The 18,197-nt window shown below is 44.0% G+C and overlaps 1 protein-coding gene across 1 annotated transcript in view; it reads right to left on the minus strand.

Moving 5' to 3' along the window:
- MUC16 (mucin 16, cell surface associated) overlaps window positions 1-13,147 on the minus strand; it is a gene marked incomplete at its 5' end in the record, with an annotated part of 73,418 nt that extends 60,271 nt beyond the window's left edge. The window contains 9 exons of the mRNA XM_084885349.1: window positions 2,398-2,570; window positions 3,982-4,049; window positions 4,136-4,260; window positions 4,841-4,906; window positions 5,141-5,176; window positions 6,957-7,129; window positions 9,359-9,423; window positions 9,517-9,632; window positions 10,876-13,147. Of these exons, the coding sequence (XP_084741475.1) occupies window positions 2,398-2,570; window positions 3,982-4,049; window positions 4,136-4,260; window positions 4,841-4,906; window positions 5,141-5,176; window positions 6,957-7,129; window positions 9,359-9,423; window positions 9,517-9,632; window positions 10,876-13,147 (3,094 nt within the window). The remainder of the gene's footprint in view (window positions 1-2,397; window positions 2,571-3,981; window positions 4,050-4,135; window positions 4,261-4,840; window positions 4,907-5,140; window positions 5,177-6,956; window positions 7,130-9,358; window positions 9,424-9,516; window positions 9,633-10,875) is intronic.
- Between the last annotated feature and the right edge of the window lie 5,050 nt (window positions 13,148-18,197).

Genomic DNA, 18,197 nt, shown 5'->3' on the forward strand with positions numbered 1-18,197 from the left:
AATGATGAACATCATTACCATTATTATCACCAAAATAAAAATACTATAATAGCTCTTCCTACTTATTGGGAATGTACTATGCACCAGAAATAATGCTGAACACATTACAAGGATAAGGGGGCAAATTAATGACCAAGTTTGTGCTCTAAGCCTTATCTGTGGTTCTCTCAATCCATTAAGGTAATTTTATCCTCCTTCTGTCACATTCTATCTCGTCACAATATTTTATGATAGTATAATTTTATTCTTCTCGCTTAAATTCTGCTTTTTGTGATGTATAATAGAGAAAACTGCAGCAGCTTAAGAGAGTGGTATGTGAAGGTAAAAGTGTAGCGAGATAGAGGGAAGGAAATATTAGAGAAAATTTGGAGATGAAGTAGGATAGTCAAAATGAGGACACTTAGAGGTCAGGTGGATGGTGTAAAACTTGGGAGCATGAAAGGAATTGGGGGAAAAGAATTTTTCATAATTATTTCTCTGGGTCATGAATTGCATCTCCTTTGATACTCTGTGAGAGACTGAGTAAAGACTGGACCCAGAGGAGCCCTGGGATTTTCTTGGGTTATTGTTGTGCCTTAATTTAATTTTCAGAACAATCCTGCCTGGTATGTATGATTATTCTATTAAGGAGACATTAGTGCTTAGAGAGGTTACATGACTTGTTCAGCATCACACAAAATAGAGATCTGTCACCAATTCCCATACTATTACCCATTGCTTTAAGGCAGTCCCAATCCTAGAGTTCAATCTGCTATAGACACAGAACATGATGTGCTGTTAATATAAATGTATATTTCAAACCATATATAAAAGGAATTCCAAGCTGATAACTAGTCAAACAGTAGGTTGGGTTATTGAGCTCACGCTCATTTAATACTCCCTCTGGTCCTGAAATTTGAGGCTTTCTCTGCTTGAATGGTCACCTTGTGGATAGGATCTTGAGAGTTTAGACTCAATATTGGGTTTGAGTGTTGACTTTGCTAATGCATTATGGCTAGATGATCTTGGGCAAATGACTTCCTGTGTGAATGCATGATGGCTCTCTAAAAATGAGCATTATAACTTACAGGGTTTAGGGTAAGATGAATAGGGAATCTATAATAATAAAAGCATAATATGCAAATTGACCATATGACCAAACAGCAGAATGACTGTCTGGACGACCTCCCAGACAACCACGCTATGACATGCATTGGCACCAAACCAGCCAAGGTGGGTGCGATGTGATTCGTCAGGAGGCCTCTGCCGTCACCCCATGATCGCCCTGCAGAGGGAGGCTCAGGCGGCCAGCTGGCAGGGCGATCAACCAATTGGGGGCCCCATGATCGCCCTCCAGAGGGAGGCCCGAGCCACGGACAGGCAGGCTGCAGCAGGTGGGCGGGGCCTCCTCCTGCAGGGGCGCAATCAATCAATAAATCACATTTTCACTCTGCAGAGGGAGGCCCATGCCACTGGCGGGTGGGGCAATAGATCAATTGGGGGGCGGGGGAGGGACTCCATAATCATCCCAAAGAGGGAGGCCCAGGCTACCCCATGGTGGTGCTGCAGCCTGGGCCTCCTGTGTGGTGGTGATCCATCATGGAGTCCAGCCGGGTGGGCAGGGCCTACCTCTTTGGGGCAATCAATCGCGGGGCTCCTGGACTGTGAGAGGGCACAGGCCAGGTTGAGGGACACACCCTAACAAAAGCACAAATTTTGTGTACCAGGCCTCTAATATAGAAATAAAGACAATTCTTGGTACATAAGAACCTTTTGGTGAGATTTAGCCACTATTAGAGTTGTTCTCGGTGTTAGCACTATTGTTAAGGGCCTTGTTGTCAATAGTGTTGTGTAAACAGTTATGATTCATGGTGTACTGGTGTTTTTGCATAAATAGTTTCATGAGTGTCGTTCTGTCTGGCCCATGGAAACTTAGAAAAATTGCCATAAGTCGTCATTATGGAGAGAATAAGGTAGAGTGAGAGCTGAGGAAGGCTTAACTGCAGGGCCCCACATCACCCACTTCTCTTTTGAGAATCTGCATGTTCTTTCTGGGCTCCAATAGGAGAAGGAAACATATCCTTCCAGGCGTTGAAAAAGGAAAGAAAATTGACTTCCTGTGGTGTATGTTAAGCTGGGCTTGTACCAGAACTGTGAATTTGTGTACAGCAATTTCTCAACCTCAACATTGTTGGCATTTTGGTCTAGATAATGTTTCATGGTGGGAGGCTGCATAGTGGAATCTTTAGCAGCACCCCTGGCCTCTACCTACTAGATGTCATTAGCACACTCCAGTCATGACATGAAAATGTTTCTGGACATTGCCAAGAGTCCCCCGAGAACTGCCTTCAGTTGAGAATTACTGGTATAGGGAGACAGGGGACTGCAGGCGACTCCCACTGCAACACAGACACTCACCATTGACATAGAGACTGTCTCTGTCCAGGGTGTAGGTGCCCAGCAGGGTGACACCATGGGTCAGCTGACTCAGCTCCTGGTACAACTCTTCTATGTTCAGACCAGGGCCTATGGGGTTAGGATTGTAGGTGCAGACGGTGTCCACTCCAGTTGATGCCCCATCTTTCTCAGTCCTAGGGTGGTAGGGTTAGGGAAATAGGACATTCAGAGTCACGGTAGAGTTACATATCTTGTTCAACTCTTTCCTTCAAATTGACCTGCTCCCCCACATTTTATGGTATTCCTCTTTACTGGGCCTTGACTGGTTTCCCAAACATGTTCTTTTATGGGTGCTATTCACGTAGGTAACTTCCCACTCCATAAAGTGGCTAATTTTCAGGGCTTCAGCCTCAGTCAACTTGTACTATTTTCCCCCTCATTTGGGGTCATTGTTTCAGCTACCAGTTTTATTGTCATCTAATCGACTTCTAACTGTGTAAGACTTCTCTCCTGAGCTCTATGTCATGTAATCCTTCAGACCTTTTAGATTCCAAATACCTCAACCTGCTCCTCCTCCCATGTTTCCATGTTAAAGAACTTCTAAAACCTCACAGGGGTAGTGACAGAAACAGGATGTGACTTCATGCATTTAGATATGAAACCATTAATGCTTAGCCTTTTCCAGTGCCAAATACTATAAAAACTCCTTTGTATGCCTTTAAAACCCCATCTCCAACCTGAACTCTTGATGCTATCCACTTCCCGAAACTCATGCCACATTTTACCCACCACTCACACAACTACACTCCTGTGCACCCATCCATCTGCTCAGCCAGCCCCCCAGTCAACCAACTTCCTTCCTTCTTTTGTTTTCTCTCCTCCCTCTCTCCACCCTCTTCTCTTCCTTTCCCTCCCTTTCTCTCTCCTTCCTTTCTTCCTTCCTTCCCCTTTTTTCTTATATTCAATTGCTATTTCCTCATACTCTACCCTCCAATTTCACAAAACTTCTCTCATGCACTAGGATATTTTTCACATCTGCCCCATGACTTAAGTTACACCACCCCTTGGAATACCTTTGCCACTATTTCTTTTGGTTAATGCACACTTGACTGTCAAAACATACCCCAGGAATCACCTTCTTCAGCCAGCCTCCACCCAACTCCCCCAGGCTGAGCTAAAAATTCATTCTCCAGGCTCCTATGGCCCCTGTGTAGTGCTTTATCATTGTATTAATCCCATTCATATGATGACTTTAAGTCTATATGGCACTGAGATTTGAGGAAAAGGCCCATGACTGATTCTCAGTGCCATTAGCTTCTCTTAGAGGGTATTACCTGAGGTGTCGCATTTGATGTTTGCTTAATGAGTCAATGCTGCATTTTCTGACCAATGAGCATGAATGCGCTGTGGATCTGCTTATCCAAATAATTGAAGACCTTTGACAGACAGATCTTTTAGGAAGCTCACTCAGTTGCACTCAGCCAGAGGGGATACCTTCCAATCACATATGACTCTTGCTTTGTAGTTGTCACATTCAGGTATTCACCTCCAGGTGAGTTTGCCTGTGACAATGCCCTGCATATGTGTTAGGAAGGGAAGTCATACCTGAGCAGGGCCAGTCGGCAGCCAGAGTATAGTGGGCCAATGCTGGTGTTCTTGAACAAAAGACCAAGCTGGGAAGGAGGCAAATGGAGGTAAGTTGAAGAGACTGATGGGACAAGAACATGGAAGGCTAAGGTAGGCATTGATGAGCTCTTACCAGGTGATTCAAAGCCCTCTCAGTGGAGTTGAACTTCACAGAGCCTGGGTGCCTCATGTCTGGGGTGTAGAGCACGTTGGTGATGGTGAAATTTAGGGTGAAAGGCACTGGGGCTGGGCCCACACCTGCAATGGAGGGAGGGAAAGAGAGGAAACCCATCACAGGCTTAGGCTGAGCTGTATATGGGAGGAAGGGACAAGTATTATCTCTTGGATCATCGTGTCCAGTTGTTGAAGCCTGAGATATCCTATCTGGGATGCCCTCCCTCCTCAGCCAGCCAATGAGAGAGAAGGGACCTCCATGCTAGATGTATGACAACAGTTCAAAAGGGAACCTCAATCTTTTCGTCCCAGAGTGTTCAAAGGCTAAAAGGCAGTGGATATTTCGGTGGGATATCTGTGCTGAGATCTTTTGCACTCAGCCCAAAATACTTGAGCAGTTAGATATCCAAATCATAGGAATTGCCACGAAGGAAATGGTGGTCTGAGCAAGAGCATGCTGGGCTGAGATTTGGAGGACAAGGAGGAACCAAGCACAGCTGAGTTCTTGGAGGAAAAAATGAGGCTGCTGTAGCCAGAGATTAGAGCCTGAGAGAGAAAGGGGAACAGGTTGCACTGGGTGGGCATCATGGTCCAGAGCATGCCAGAATTCATCAGCCACGAATGAGAGCTGAGGATTAATGGGACTCAGAAGTTACATTGCTACCTGTAGAGCTGGGGGTAGGGCTCAGAGATGCTGCGGTTCCTGGAGAGAATGTGGAAGTCACCAGAGCTGAAAGAAAATACACTATGAATAAAAATTGTTGAGCTCTATCATGAAGCAATGAAAGGGTAGGGCTGTTCATGGGAACTTGCATCTCTAACTTGACTTAATCTGAGGCTTCTGCTGGGCTGCAGTTACTCTGGGGTTGACAACCTGAGGGATGGGCGATACTTTCTTCCTGGGAACTAGGTTTAGGGAGGAAGGGTCCCAGAGACATAGGACATCCGGGCTCTCATTACTCACTGCTGGTGGTGGGGATCCAGTATCGATGGTTATAACCTACAGAGAAGCAAAGAGAGAGAGAATATGATGGTGGGAGGAGTTAAGAATAGGGTAAGGGATATAAATATAAATATAAATATAAATATAAATATAAGTATAAATACACAAACCTCCCTGAGTGCTTTCTCTGAAACACATCAATAAATAATAACAGTATTCTTTATGAGTTAACAGCATAATATCCTGATATTAATGATAATTTCATTCTCATAGTCATTAACCAGAAAGACAGCAATGATCAAAGCATCCCCAATCTAATGGGGGTTTACTAAGTGCCTAGAATATTAGCAACCTTATCAAATGAATAATAGGGTCAACAATTTTATATGAGTGTCTCCATATTTGTGTTTTCTTTAACTATTAATTATAATTTTGTCCTTACTTTTTCAGTTTCTCCCACTATCCTACTCTCCAATCTGTGACAGCTCAATCTGTGATGATATAGTTCTGACTTCTGTAATATTGAATTGAGATAATACAGGAGAGAGATGGAGATGGAGAGAGATGGGCTTGTGGAGAGAGCAAAGACTGGGTGTCAATCAGAAACTACAAAGTTTAAAAAGAGGAAATTGAAAAAAGAGGATTTGAATAAGTAAGGTTCTGGATCATGGAACAGATCCTCTTTTATGCTCTGGAAGTAATGCAAGTAAAACTGATTTCTTTTATATTTGATGGACTGCCTGGGGTTTTTTTTTAAATGAAACTTATCTCTGAGATGGGGCCAAGTGGAGCCTTGTGATTTAGTTAGGTTATTCAGATTTTATTGCAATCAACTTAGGTGACTTTTCTATTCTGAAAATGGACTGAAGCTTAGAGAGGTCATGGCTTGCCCAGGGTCACGTAGTAAGTCAAAGGAAGGGCCAGGGCTTGATAAAAGCAAGATTTGTAATTCACCAAAGCCTGCACTGGTAACTACTCCTTTTAAGTAATCTCCAAGGACTAATGAAATCCAATATAGGTTTTAATACAGCCAATAAGAAGGCATCCACAGTGATGTAATGGGGCTACAATTATCAAGCTTTAGTTTAAACAGTTATAGTGAGGCCCCTTGGTATGCCTTCCTGTCCTGAGGTTTGAGGCTTGTTTTTGCTGGGTTAGTCTGCAGTGTAGTCTAGTAGTTAAGGGCCTAGATTTTAGAGTTAATTTAGGGTTTGATTTCTGACCTTGGGAAAGTTAATTTCCCCACCAGGCCTGTTTTCTCTTCTGCAAAATAAACCTGATATCTTAGAGAAGTTGTCAGGGTTAGTAATACATAATACATATAACATTCTGCATCACAGGAATCCCTAAAAAAAATATCACCCTTTATTGTAGGTATTATTGTGGGTGTTGTTGCTAAGAGCATGGATGCAAAGGAATTTATTGCTAAGTCATTACTAACAGCTTTGTTGCTTGTTTCTCAGGTGGGTATAATTCCAGCTGGCCCTTGGAATTATGGGTAAAAGCTACAGCTTCCATAAGGAAGTGAAAGAAGCAGATTAGACACTGCACTGGGAACTCACTGGTTCTTGTATTGACTGCCATGGGCTTACTTGACCCTCTTCCTTCCTTGAAATCTGCATGCTCCATTTGAGCTTCTATGAATGGTCATTGGGATGAAGAAGATTAAAGGAAACTTTTTTAACCTTAAAAGGTGCTTTTTAGCTGTTATGAAGGGAGAGAGCTGAGCCCCATGGAAATTCTAAGGGTAGAGAGAAACACAGGTACAGAGAAATGCACTCCAGGGAGACCCCATCTGGGGAGCAGAAGAAGATCCCATTGCAGCAGAGCTACTCACCATTGACGAAGAGACTATTCCTGTCCAGGGTGTAGGGGCCCAGCCGAGTGACACCATGGGTCTGCAAGCTTAGCTCCCAGTACAGCTGTTCTCTGTCCAGCTGGAAGCCTGTGGGATCTGCGTGGTGGGTGCAGATCACACTCACTGTGGTGCTTGCTCCCTCTTTTTCAGCCCTGGGGAAGGAGGGACATGGGAACTGAGACATGAAAGGTGAATACTCTTGATCACTCCTCCCTTAGTTTTTATAACATCACCCTTCCCTGCTTTCTAAAACACATCTCTGTTTCATGGGGTAATCCAGACCCGCCACCTTCTTAAATGCAGTGTTCTGCAGGTTCCTACAGCTTCTCCCTAGACAATATTCTTCTCCTTGTCCCTATTATCTTTTTATTAATTGGTTGAAGCTCATTGTCTCAACTACAAGCCCCAGGACACTCCCTGTCCATTCATGAAGGTAAATATAGATGGTGTCACTCCTGTAATATGTTAGTCCTGCTTGGGCCATGCGGTTAGGGATGTGGGACTCCAGGGGAAAAAATTCTGATGATCCTGGGGCCAGCCAACATGTGGAAGGGAAAAACAAGAGCACTGAAGACATTTGGGCAGGTAAGTGATCATCCCTGTGGTTGGTTGTGACACTAAGCCTAAGGGGGTATTTTATTTCAAGTTGGCAAATCCCAAAGCCGAGGAAAACATTTTAGGCAAGCAACCAATTTGAAGGAAAACAAGTTAAGAAGAAACCAGGGACAATTAGTAAAAAAAATAACTTTGTCCTGAATTTAAGCTGACCCTAAAATGTTTCACTCAAAGAGGAGGATGTACAGGTAGGAATAAAGAATGCCTTCCTCCCTTGCCTGTCAATTCTGCTTGCTATGATCCATGCTATTCAAAACATTCCCATTTTATACCTACATAGTGGCACCTAGCAGTTCTCAAAGTGCAGCCCAGGGACCTCTGTTGTTCTCAAAACTATTACAGGGAGTCCATCAAATAAATGATATTTTCATAATAATCGTAAGACATTATTTTTACATTCATTTTCTCAGGAGTCTTCGGTTACATTTTTTTCCAGTGGCTATGAGGTGAAATATTATAAAAAAATATATAATGCAGAAGCAGATATTCTGGTATCTTCTACTAAGTCAAACATTAAAAGGATTTACAAAAATGTAAATAATGGCCCTCTTCTCATTGTGCTTCTTTGGGAGGGGGGCATGGGAGGATATGGTTATTTTTTATAAAAATATGTCACTTATATTAACATATAATAGGTATATTATTTTAATTAATAAATTTTGTTTTAATTTCTAGCACAGTTAATATGGGCAGATATAACCCAAGTCCAAAGGCTCTTTTTAAAAATGAAAATGGTTGAGCCAGGGAGGTCGAGGCCTGCTGGTATTGTGGTTAAAAGCAGGAACTCTAGAACCAGAACTCCAGGTCTAATTCTAGCTCCCCCTAAGCACACAACTCAACTACTCTACAAGGCCAGACAATAATCATATTGTAGTGAAGATGAATGAATAGAAAAAGTGTAAATCACATTTATTGGATGGCATATACCATGAGCAATATTATTATTGTTATTGGTTTCCCCATATTAAGGAGATATGGGGGCAGGTATGGTAGGCTCAGCTATTGGACACTGGTCTATAACATATCAGCAATCTCTCTTCATTGAATGATGTGGGTAGAGAACCCCACCTCTCTGGAAGGATGACTTGAGTTGGCTGGATGGAGTAGCTCAAAGAGGCCATAAGGTCATTAAGTATATGGATAGGTTCCTGAGTCCATTGACCTCAGATGACACAGGTATGTATATAGACAAAGAAAAGAAGACAGTCCATTTCTGCAGAGTTCAGGTCCATTTGAGATTTTAAGATCACAATATATCCTGCTGGTACTCAACATTTGATTTGTTTTTCCCTTTGTTCAGTAAGACTTCCTTTGGGAAATCCCTATCTCTTTTCATGGAATAAACTGCAGAGCTTCAGTGTCCAGAATTTTTCTCCAACAGGGTAGATATGAACTGGGACAGAGAGAGTGTCAGACTCTGGGAAGGCAGTTGGTAAAAATGCTACACTGGCTGGTACTACAGGATCCCATTAATTGAGTGCTCAAAATGACGCAGGCTTTGGGATGAAGGATTAACAACTCCAAGAGTAAAGCACTGTTATTATCACCATTTTATAGATAGTGTTATTGAAGAACAGAGAAGTTATGTGACTTGCCCAAAGTCACATAGCTAGCAAATGGAAGAACAAGAGTTCCAACTCAGGCATTTGGATACACCGTGTTACCCCGTCTCTTCACAAAGGCCCAAGGGACTATGGTTGACCAGTGTAGAGGACCAAGAAAGGAAAAAAGTAGATTTTCTGTAGGTACTGAAGAGAAGGTCTTACCTGAGCAAGGTCAATCTGCAGCCAGCAGAGAGGAAACCGATGCTGTTCTTGAACAAGAGCCCCAGCTGTGAAGGCAGGAGAGGCAGATGAGCAGAGTGGCCAAGACAGCAGGGTGTGGCAGAGTTGGCAGGAAGTGAGAATTGTTGGGGGGCTCTCACCAGTTGCCTCTCAGTGGCATTGAATATCGCAGAGCCTAGGTTTCCCATGTCCTCTGTGTAGCGCAGGTTAGTGATGGTGAAGTTGACAATAAAAGGCATCAAGAAAGGAACTGCAGCTGCAGGGAGGGGTACAGTAAAGTGAGGCCGATCCTGGGTCAGGCCTGGGGCTGAGGGGAGGGAGGGCTCTAAGAACAGGTCTTAATTTCAGTGCTGAGTTGGGGACTGGCCTAGGCTGTCTTCCTTGAGATACCTCGTGGAGCAGTCACTGTCCAAGGCCCCCTCACACAGGGTGACCAACCATTTTTTCCCCAGGACCACGTGGGTTTCTAGGATGCAGACTGCAGAGTGCAAACAGAGCAAATGGAGAGGAGCTGACCACCCTGTTCCTCCTTCCCCTTGACCTTTACTATCTCAACACAGGCCAGAACCTACACCTCTTTGTCTTGGGAAGATCATCAGGCCCAGAGAGCATCCCCCTAGCAATGACAGGTGGGAGTTGGAGTTGGATGATAAGCACCCCATGTGGGATGACTAAGGTGTATGTTGTATGCATTCTCCCTTCCAGCCTTCAGAACAAGTTTCTGTGGTTGAAGCCTCCCAGTTTGTGGTACTTGGTCATGGCAGCTCTGGGAAACCAATAAACCAAATGACCCAACAATTCCTTTTTTAGTACAAGTCCTCGTGTAACATTGTCAATAGGTTATGTGACTTCAAGTGAAATACTTATGTAAGAAACCAATCTTACATAAGCTAAGTGATATAAAAAATAGTTGAGTTCATAAAATATCTCATCAATGTTATAATGAAATGATGTTGAACAAATCAATGTTATTTGAGGACCCGTGGTATATCCCCAGAATAATTGGAAACTAGGACTCCAATGGATGCTTGTACATCCATGTTCATAGCAGCATGATTCACAATAGTCAAAGGTGGAAAAAGCCCAATTTTCCATCAACAGATAAATGAACAAATAAAATGTGATCTATCTATCCACACAACAGGATATTCATTCATAAACAGGAATAAAGTTCTGATACATACTATGGCATGGAGGCCCCTTGAAAGCATTATGTTAACTAAAATAAGCAAGACAAAAAAGGATAGTTATATTGTACAATTTCTCTTATATGAGATATCTATAATAGGAAAATTAGAGGTTACCAGGGATGGGGGTGGGGGGGTGGGTTGGTGAGTAGGAAAAGGGGAGTTACTGTCTAATGGGTACGCAGATCCTGTTTTAGGTTATAAAAATAGTTTAGAAACAGTGGTGATGTGGAAGTAATTAATGCCATTGAATTGTACATTAAAATAGTTAAAAACTATCATAGATAGATAGAATAAAAATGTTATTCTTACTTGTTCTTGAAGTCACACTCACATAGCCCACGGTGGACATCTCCGGTGTGGTCACAGGGACAAAGGAACTTTCAGACAGTGTACTGAAAGTGGCTGTAGTCTTGGCCACAGTGCGGTCTGAACCTGTGGCACTTAATTTAGTGGCTGCAAGAGTTGTAGTTTTCAGGATAGTGGTTGAACTTAGTCCTTCCCAGCTACTTTTAGCTGCAGTCAAGGTCACAGTGCCCCCAGTCACAGTGTTGGAAAATTCTGGGAGACCAAATGAGGTTGTAGGTGGCGAGGTTAATGTGCTCCAGGAAGCCACAGTATAAGGCTCACCAGTGGTTGCAGGAGTACTGGCAGGCTCAAAAACAGCAGGGGAAACAGGCAGAGATGGAAGACCTGTACTGGCCTCTGATGCAGGGCTGGTGGCCAGTAAGCTTGTGGTGTCTGATGAACCATGGAAAAGAGTTGAAGTTGAAATAGTTGTGCTGAGGTCCATCCCAGGTTGGATGGATAGTGAGTCTGTGGTATCTGGTAAACGAGGAAAAATAGTTGAAGCAAGAAAATTTGTGCTTGTCTCTGTACTGGGGTGGGTGACCAATAAGGCTGTAGTCTCTGGTTCACCAACAGTAAGAGTCAGAGTTGGAATAACAGTGCTGTCATCTGTTTCAGAAATAGTGTCCTGTGAGGTCACTTTATCTGGTACACCAGGAGAGACAGTCAGAGTTGGGAGAGCTGAACTGGTTTCTGACCCAAAGTCGGTGGCCACTGAGGGTGTGGATTCTGAGTCACTAGGGGAAACACTGGGGGTTGTCTTGGACACTGTTGGGCTGGTCTCTGCAGGATGGGTTACCAATAAGTCTGTTGTATGTGGCTCACCAGAGGACTCAGTCTGAGTTGGAACAGCTGACCTGACTTCTGCCTCATAATGGGTGGTCCATGAGGGTGTGGTCTTCAGTTGACCTGGGGAAAGTGTCAAAGTTGGAAAAGTTGTACTGGTCTCTGCCCCAGAACTAGTAGCCTGTGAGGTTACCACCTCTGGCACAACAGGTTGGACAGTTGTAGCTGGAACAGATGAACTGGATTTTGCCCCAGGAATGGTGACCATTGAGATTGTGCTGTGTAATTCACTATGGGGAAAATTGAAAGTCGTTTGGGAAACAATTGGGCTGGTCTCTGAAGGATGGGTGACCATGGAAACTGTTGCATCTGGCTCACCAGGAGACACAATCAGAGTTGGAACTGGTGATCTGGCTTCTGTTTCAAATTGGGTGACCCATGAGGCTGTAGTATCCAAATCAACTTGGGAATTAGTCAAAATTGAAAAAGTTTTGCTGGTCTCTGTTCCAGAACTAGTAGCCTGTGAGGTCACCACCTCTGGTACAACAGTTTGAACAGTGGTAGCTGGAATAGTTGAACTGGTTTCTGTCCCAGGACTGGTGGCCATCAAGGATGTGCTGTCTGATTCATTATGGGAAACAATGGGAGTTGTTTTAGGGAAAATTGGGCTGGTATTTGCAGGATGTGTGATCAAAGGGATTCTTGTATCTGGTTCACCAGGGGAAATAGTCAGAGTTGGAATAGCTGACCTGGCTTCTGTCTCAAAATGGTTGAACCCTGAGGCTGTGGTCTCTGGTTCATGTGGCAAATCAGTCATAGTTGGAAAAGTTGTACTTGTTTCTGCTCCATAACCAGTAACCAATGAGGTATCATTCCCTGATAAACCAGGGAAGATAGTTGTAGTTAGAATGGCTGAACTATCTTCTGCTCTAGGACTAACAGCAGTTAAAGGTGTGCTATTTGATTCACTGGGGGGAAAATTTGGAATTGTTCTGGAAACAGGTGTGTTGGTCCCTGCAGAATGGATCCATAAGGCTGTTGTATCTGTCTCACCAGAGGAGATAGTTGAAGTTGGAACAATGGAACTGGCTTCTGTCCTAGAAGAGGTAACCCATGAGTCTGTGATCTCTAGTTCATGTGAAGAATTAGTCAGAGTTGGAAAAGTTGTATTGATCTCTGCCCCAGAAATGGTGATGAGTGAAGTCACCAGCCCTGACACAGTAAAAGAGACAGTTGGAGATGGAATGGCTGAACTGGTCTGTACTCCAGGATAAGTGGCCAATGAGGCTGTGGTTGCTGGTCCACTTGGAGAAAAAGTCAGACTTGGAACAGCTGTTCTGGCGTCTTTTTCAGAGCTAGTGACCTGTGAGGTCATCATATCTGGTACACTAGGAGGGACAGTCAGAGTTGGAAGAGCTGAACTGGTTTCTGTCCCAAAGTCGGTGGCCATTGAGAGTGTTGGTTCTGATTCACTAGGGGAAACACTGGGGGTTGTCTTGGACACTGTTGGGTTGGTCTCTGCAGTATGGGTGACAAGTAAGGCTGTTGTACGTAGTTCATTAGAGAAAACAGTATGAGTTGGAAGAGCTGACCTGACTTCTGTCCCATAATAGGTGTTCCATGAGGGTGTGGTCTCCAGTTGATCTGGAAAAGTTGTACTGGTCTCTGCCTCAGAACTGGAAGCCTGTGAGGTCACCACCTCTGATATAATAGGGTAGACAGTTGTAGCTAGAACAGTTGAACTCGTTTCTGTTCCAGGACTGGTGGCCATCAAGGGTGGTGTGCTATCTGATTCAGTATGGAAAACACTGGGAGTTGTTTGGGGCAAAATTGGGCTGGTATTTGCAGGATGTGTGATCAAAGGGATTCTTGTATCTGGTTCATCAGGGGAAATTATCAGAGTTGGAACAGTGGTGCTGGTCTTTGTCCAAGAACTAAAGACTGGTGCAGTTATGGTTGCTGGTCTTCTACTGAACATGGGTGGCGTTGTCCTGGAAACTTCGGTGCTGGTCTCTACTCCAGGTCTGGTGGCCAAGAAGGATGTCATCTCTAACATATCCTGGGAAACACCTGGGGTTGTGATGATCACTCCTGTTGTGCTTGTGCTGGCCATTTTACTTGATGTCCTAAGGAAAGTCAGCATTCCCAAAGAGGAAGTCGAAAGTCTGGTGGTCAAGGTCGCTGTGGTGGTGGTCTGTGCCTTCTCTGTCCCTCCTGTTGGCAGCTCTGTAAGTTGTGGGATGGACAGAGAGTTTGCACAGAATGATTACCACTTACTAGACTGGCAAGAGGTTATTTATTTCTTCATATGAGGAAAGGGAGAGCAATGTCTCTGCCCAAAATGTACCTACAATGTTTCTGGAATGGGAAAAGGAACTATGATTGGCATTCCCCTACCTTCCCTGTATTATCTTGGGTTGTAATTCCCAGTTGACCACTCCCTGCTCCCAAGTGTTTTCTGTACTCTCCATCCTCTGAATTTTTGTTCAAGCAGTTTTCTCTGCTTGACATAACCATCCCTCATCAGATTCCTTACTTTCTGTTCTATTTTAAACCTCAGCTCAAATCTACCTTTACAAATTCACATCAGAGTTTATCTCGCCCTTCTCATTATCTCATCATATTATCTGAACCTGCACTGCACCACATCCCACAGTCTCCTTGGTAATAGCTATTCATGTCTGCCTTCTTGACATATAATAGGTGCTCAATAAATATTTGTTGAATTAGTGACTTAATGAATGAACACATGGATGAATATATACATAGGCGGGTGTCCTCTTTCTTGACAGAAATCATATATCATTGTGCTTAAGTCCTTGGGTTCTAGAATAAGATAGTCCCACACTAAGATTTTGGCTTCTCCACTAAATATATGTATTATCAAATCTTGCTAGATATTCATTTTCTAATCTATAATTTATAGTGGCCATCTCAGAGTGCTAATAAAAGTGTAACAAGAACAGTGCCTCCTGGCTCACAATAAGATGTTATTACTACTATACTACTGCTATCTACTATTACTACTGTTATTACTCTCACTGCTACTATCTACTACTAGTAGTGTCACTGCTACTATTATTACTCTCCCTACTTCTTCCTACCATTACTACTGTTAATAACACCAGACACTACCTTCCATTACTGCTGCTACTACTACTCTTGTTAATAGTTACTACTACAACTATTACTACTTACCATTACTACTGTGACTACTACTATTAATACTAACACTGCTACTATCATTACTGCTGTCACTACCATTATTACCACCTATTACTATTATTATTACTACTGTTATTATGACTATTAGTCATAACTACTGTTATTATTACTAGAGTTATAACTACCATTATTACTACGATTATTGCCACTGTTACTACTATTTCTACTTCTTGTACTTTTATTACAAAATAAATGTTCACTGGATTAAATTTGCTAGGAACCACACTAGCTGGCCAATGTGACTAGAAGTCAGCTTCTGAGAAAGAGTAGAGTGTCATTGGCTGAGACAATGGCTATTGACCAGGGCTTCAGAAAACGGTTCCCAGGAAAGAGGAGGAACTACCTGGAGGCTTCTCAATAGAGATCACAAAGCCTATTGAAGCTTAGTGCAGGGAGAGACAAAATTAAGAGGATTTTGACTCTAATGATGAAGCCATACCCTATGTTGCCGAGAATAGCTGAAAAACTTATTTCTGAGAATAGACATCCTAAAGTGATCCCTATATGTTTGATGATGGTGTGGTGGTGATATTGGAAATGATGAGCAATTATAAAGCACCTGACATCCTTTTTCTCTTTATCACAAGAACACTGCAATTACACCCTATTATTATACAATATTTTATAGAAGAGAAAAATAAAATCTCAGAAATCATAATATGTCAAGGTCACACAGCTACTGACAAGATAGCATGGAAATGTGAACTGAGAGTTTTCTCTGTATCCTAAACCCTTGTTTATAACCACAATTTATATTAATTTTATAACTGAATTGCAGGATCCCGTGAGGTCTAAAATGAAAAGGACATGAGGAAAAAACGTCCATTTTGGTGGTAATGGGAGTCATAGAAAGAATTTTATAATCTCAGACTGGGAAAATATTACCAAAGAGGAAGTCACAACTGTGTGTATGTGGAGAGTGCTACAGGCATTTATGAGTACAAGTCATGGATGCTTTTAAACAACCCACAACACTTGAACAACTCACCACAACAAATAATTATCTGGGTTCTTACTTGTCAATTGTGCTGAGAGTGGAGAAACATTCCTAAGTCCAAATGCTCTACTACTGTGGTATTCAAAATGGGCAATAAAGATGTCCTCACTGGCTGAGTCCAAGGTTTGACAATATTAAACATAAACAAGATTTCAGAAGCACTGCAAATCTCTGTCCAAAAGATGGTGTGTACTGTATGAGGGGTAGTATGTGAGAAAGTAAGAGCATTGGTGGAAGGGCTGGTTGAAGAGACAGTGGCAATGAAGTCTGAAGAGGGAAATGATGTTAAAACTAACGGAGTTAGGCTACTTGAAATGGTGGACTCAAAAGAATAGCAAGGGGATACAAATGTACAGGTTGAAAAAATAAAACAAACAAACAAAAAAAAAAAACCAAACAAACAAACAAAAAAACTGATAGGGGGAAAAAATGCCTTCTGCAAACAAGAGGTGAAGTAACAGCCAGAAAGATCTCAGTTGAGGACAAACTGTCCTGAAACCAGAAATTGGACTGCAGAAAAAATGAGTTCAATGGCGAGGGATATGCATATGAGTGTAAGTAACTGAGTTCAAGCCCAGAGCAATAGTGGATGAACTAATATCAAAAATCAAAGGGATAAACTACTGAGAACAAAAACAACAAAGGTATGAAAATGAAAATAGTAGGCTAAACAAAGAAAGATTCATTTTAAAGGAAATATGTGATCCTGGAAGATGGAGAGTTGATGGGGAGAGAAGAATGTGTTTTGAGTCCAGAACTGGTGATCCTAACACTGGTCTCAGCTGTCTGTCCCCATAGGAGAGCTGGCTCATACCTTTAGAGTAGGCACTTGGGTCCAGGCTCTGCGACGGGCTCTGGCTGGAATGTGGAGTGGAATGGGCTCCAGGATTCACGCTTGTACCCAAGACATCAGTGGCCAGCAGCAGGCCAGAAGTCCAAGCAGAGGTAACCAGAGAAGGAGGGGAGGAACCACTCTCAGGTATCATTGGAGAAGAAAATGTAGAAGGGGAGGCTGTGCTAGAGGCCAAATCCTTGGACAAAGAGTCACTTGTCTCCACAAAGAGGGCACTTGTCCTTGACTCCTCCTCGGGTCCCCCGTTGCTTAGAGTCATCACCTGTGAGGGTGTGAATCCATGTGTTGCAGCCCGGTGAGTCCCTGAGCTGGAGGAGGTGGTCCATGTGTCCAAAGGAACTGTGCCCTGCGACATAGCCCCGGGCTGAGCTGTTGGCGGGCTGAGGAACTCTTCTGTAGAATCTGTCACGCCAGGAAACTTTGAGAGCCCAGGAATTCCTGTGGAGGTGTCTGGTGTCCCGGTGGAGGGAGGGGGTCCAGAGTAAAATGTTTCGCTGGAGGACACGGCTTGTGTCCTGGAGACCTCAGTACCAGCGTCAGTGGGCAATTGGGAAGAGATGGCCATTGTCTCCACGGCTGAGCTCTTGGGCTGAGAGGGGCTGCTCTCCCTCGGGCCGGGGCTCCTGGAGGACCCTAGCTCTGTCCCAGACAAAGTGGTGTCCGCAGAGCCAGGCACTGGTGAGGAAACTCTGGTTTCCCTCGTCAAGGAAGGGCTGAAAACTGGAGAAGTCACTTCCGGGGGCCCTGACTCAGCTGGCACAGACGAAGGTGGCTCTTGCCCAGAACTGCTGGACCGCACACTGGTCTCAGTTGTGTGTCCCCACGACAGGTGAGCTACCTCTGTACCTGTGGAGGGGGACCAAGAGTCCAGTCTCTGTGTTGTGTTCTGGGTCATATGTGGAGTAGAATGGGCTCCAGGATCCACGTTTGTGCTTATGCCCAAGGCCTCAGGGGACGAGAGCTGGCCAGAGGTCCAAGAGGAGGTGGCCAAAGGCGCCGGGGAGGAACTGCTCTCAGGTAACCTTGGAGGAGAAACGGTGGAAGGGGAGGACTTGCTAGAGGCCAAATCCTGGGACAAAGAGCTGCTTGTCTCCACAAAGGGAGCACTTGTCCTTGACTGGTCCTGGGGTCCCCTGCTGCTGAGAGTCATCACCTGTGATGGTGTGAATCCATGAGTTGCAGCCCGGTGAGTCACTGAGCTGGAGGAGGTGGTCCATGTGTCCAAAGGAACTGTGCCCTGCGACATAGCACCGGGCAGAGCTGTTGGCGGGCTGAGGATCCCTTCTGCAGCCTCTGTCACGCCTGGGGACATGGAGAGCCCGGGCATTCCTGTGGAGATGGCTGGTGTCCCGGTGGAAAAAGTCGGGCCAGAGGAGAATGTCCCGCTGGAGGACAAACCTAGTGTCCTGGAGACCTCGGTGCCAG

The sequence above is a fragment of the Pipistrellus hanaki genome, assembly GCF_964339955.1.
Source record: "Pipistrellus hanaki genome assembly, chromosome: 5".
Taxonomy (NCBI): domain Eukaryota; kingdom Metazoa; phylum Chordata; class Mammalia; order Chiroptera; family Vespertilionidae; genus Pipistrellus; species Pipistrellus hanaki.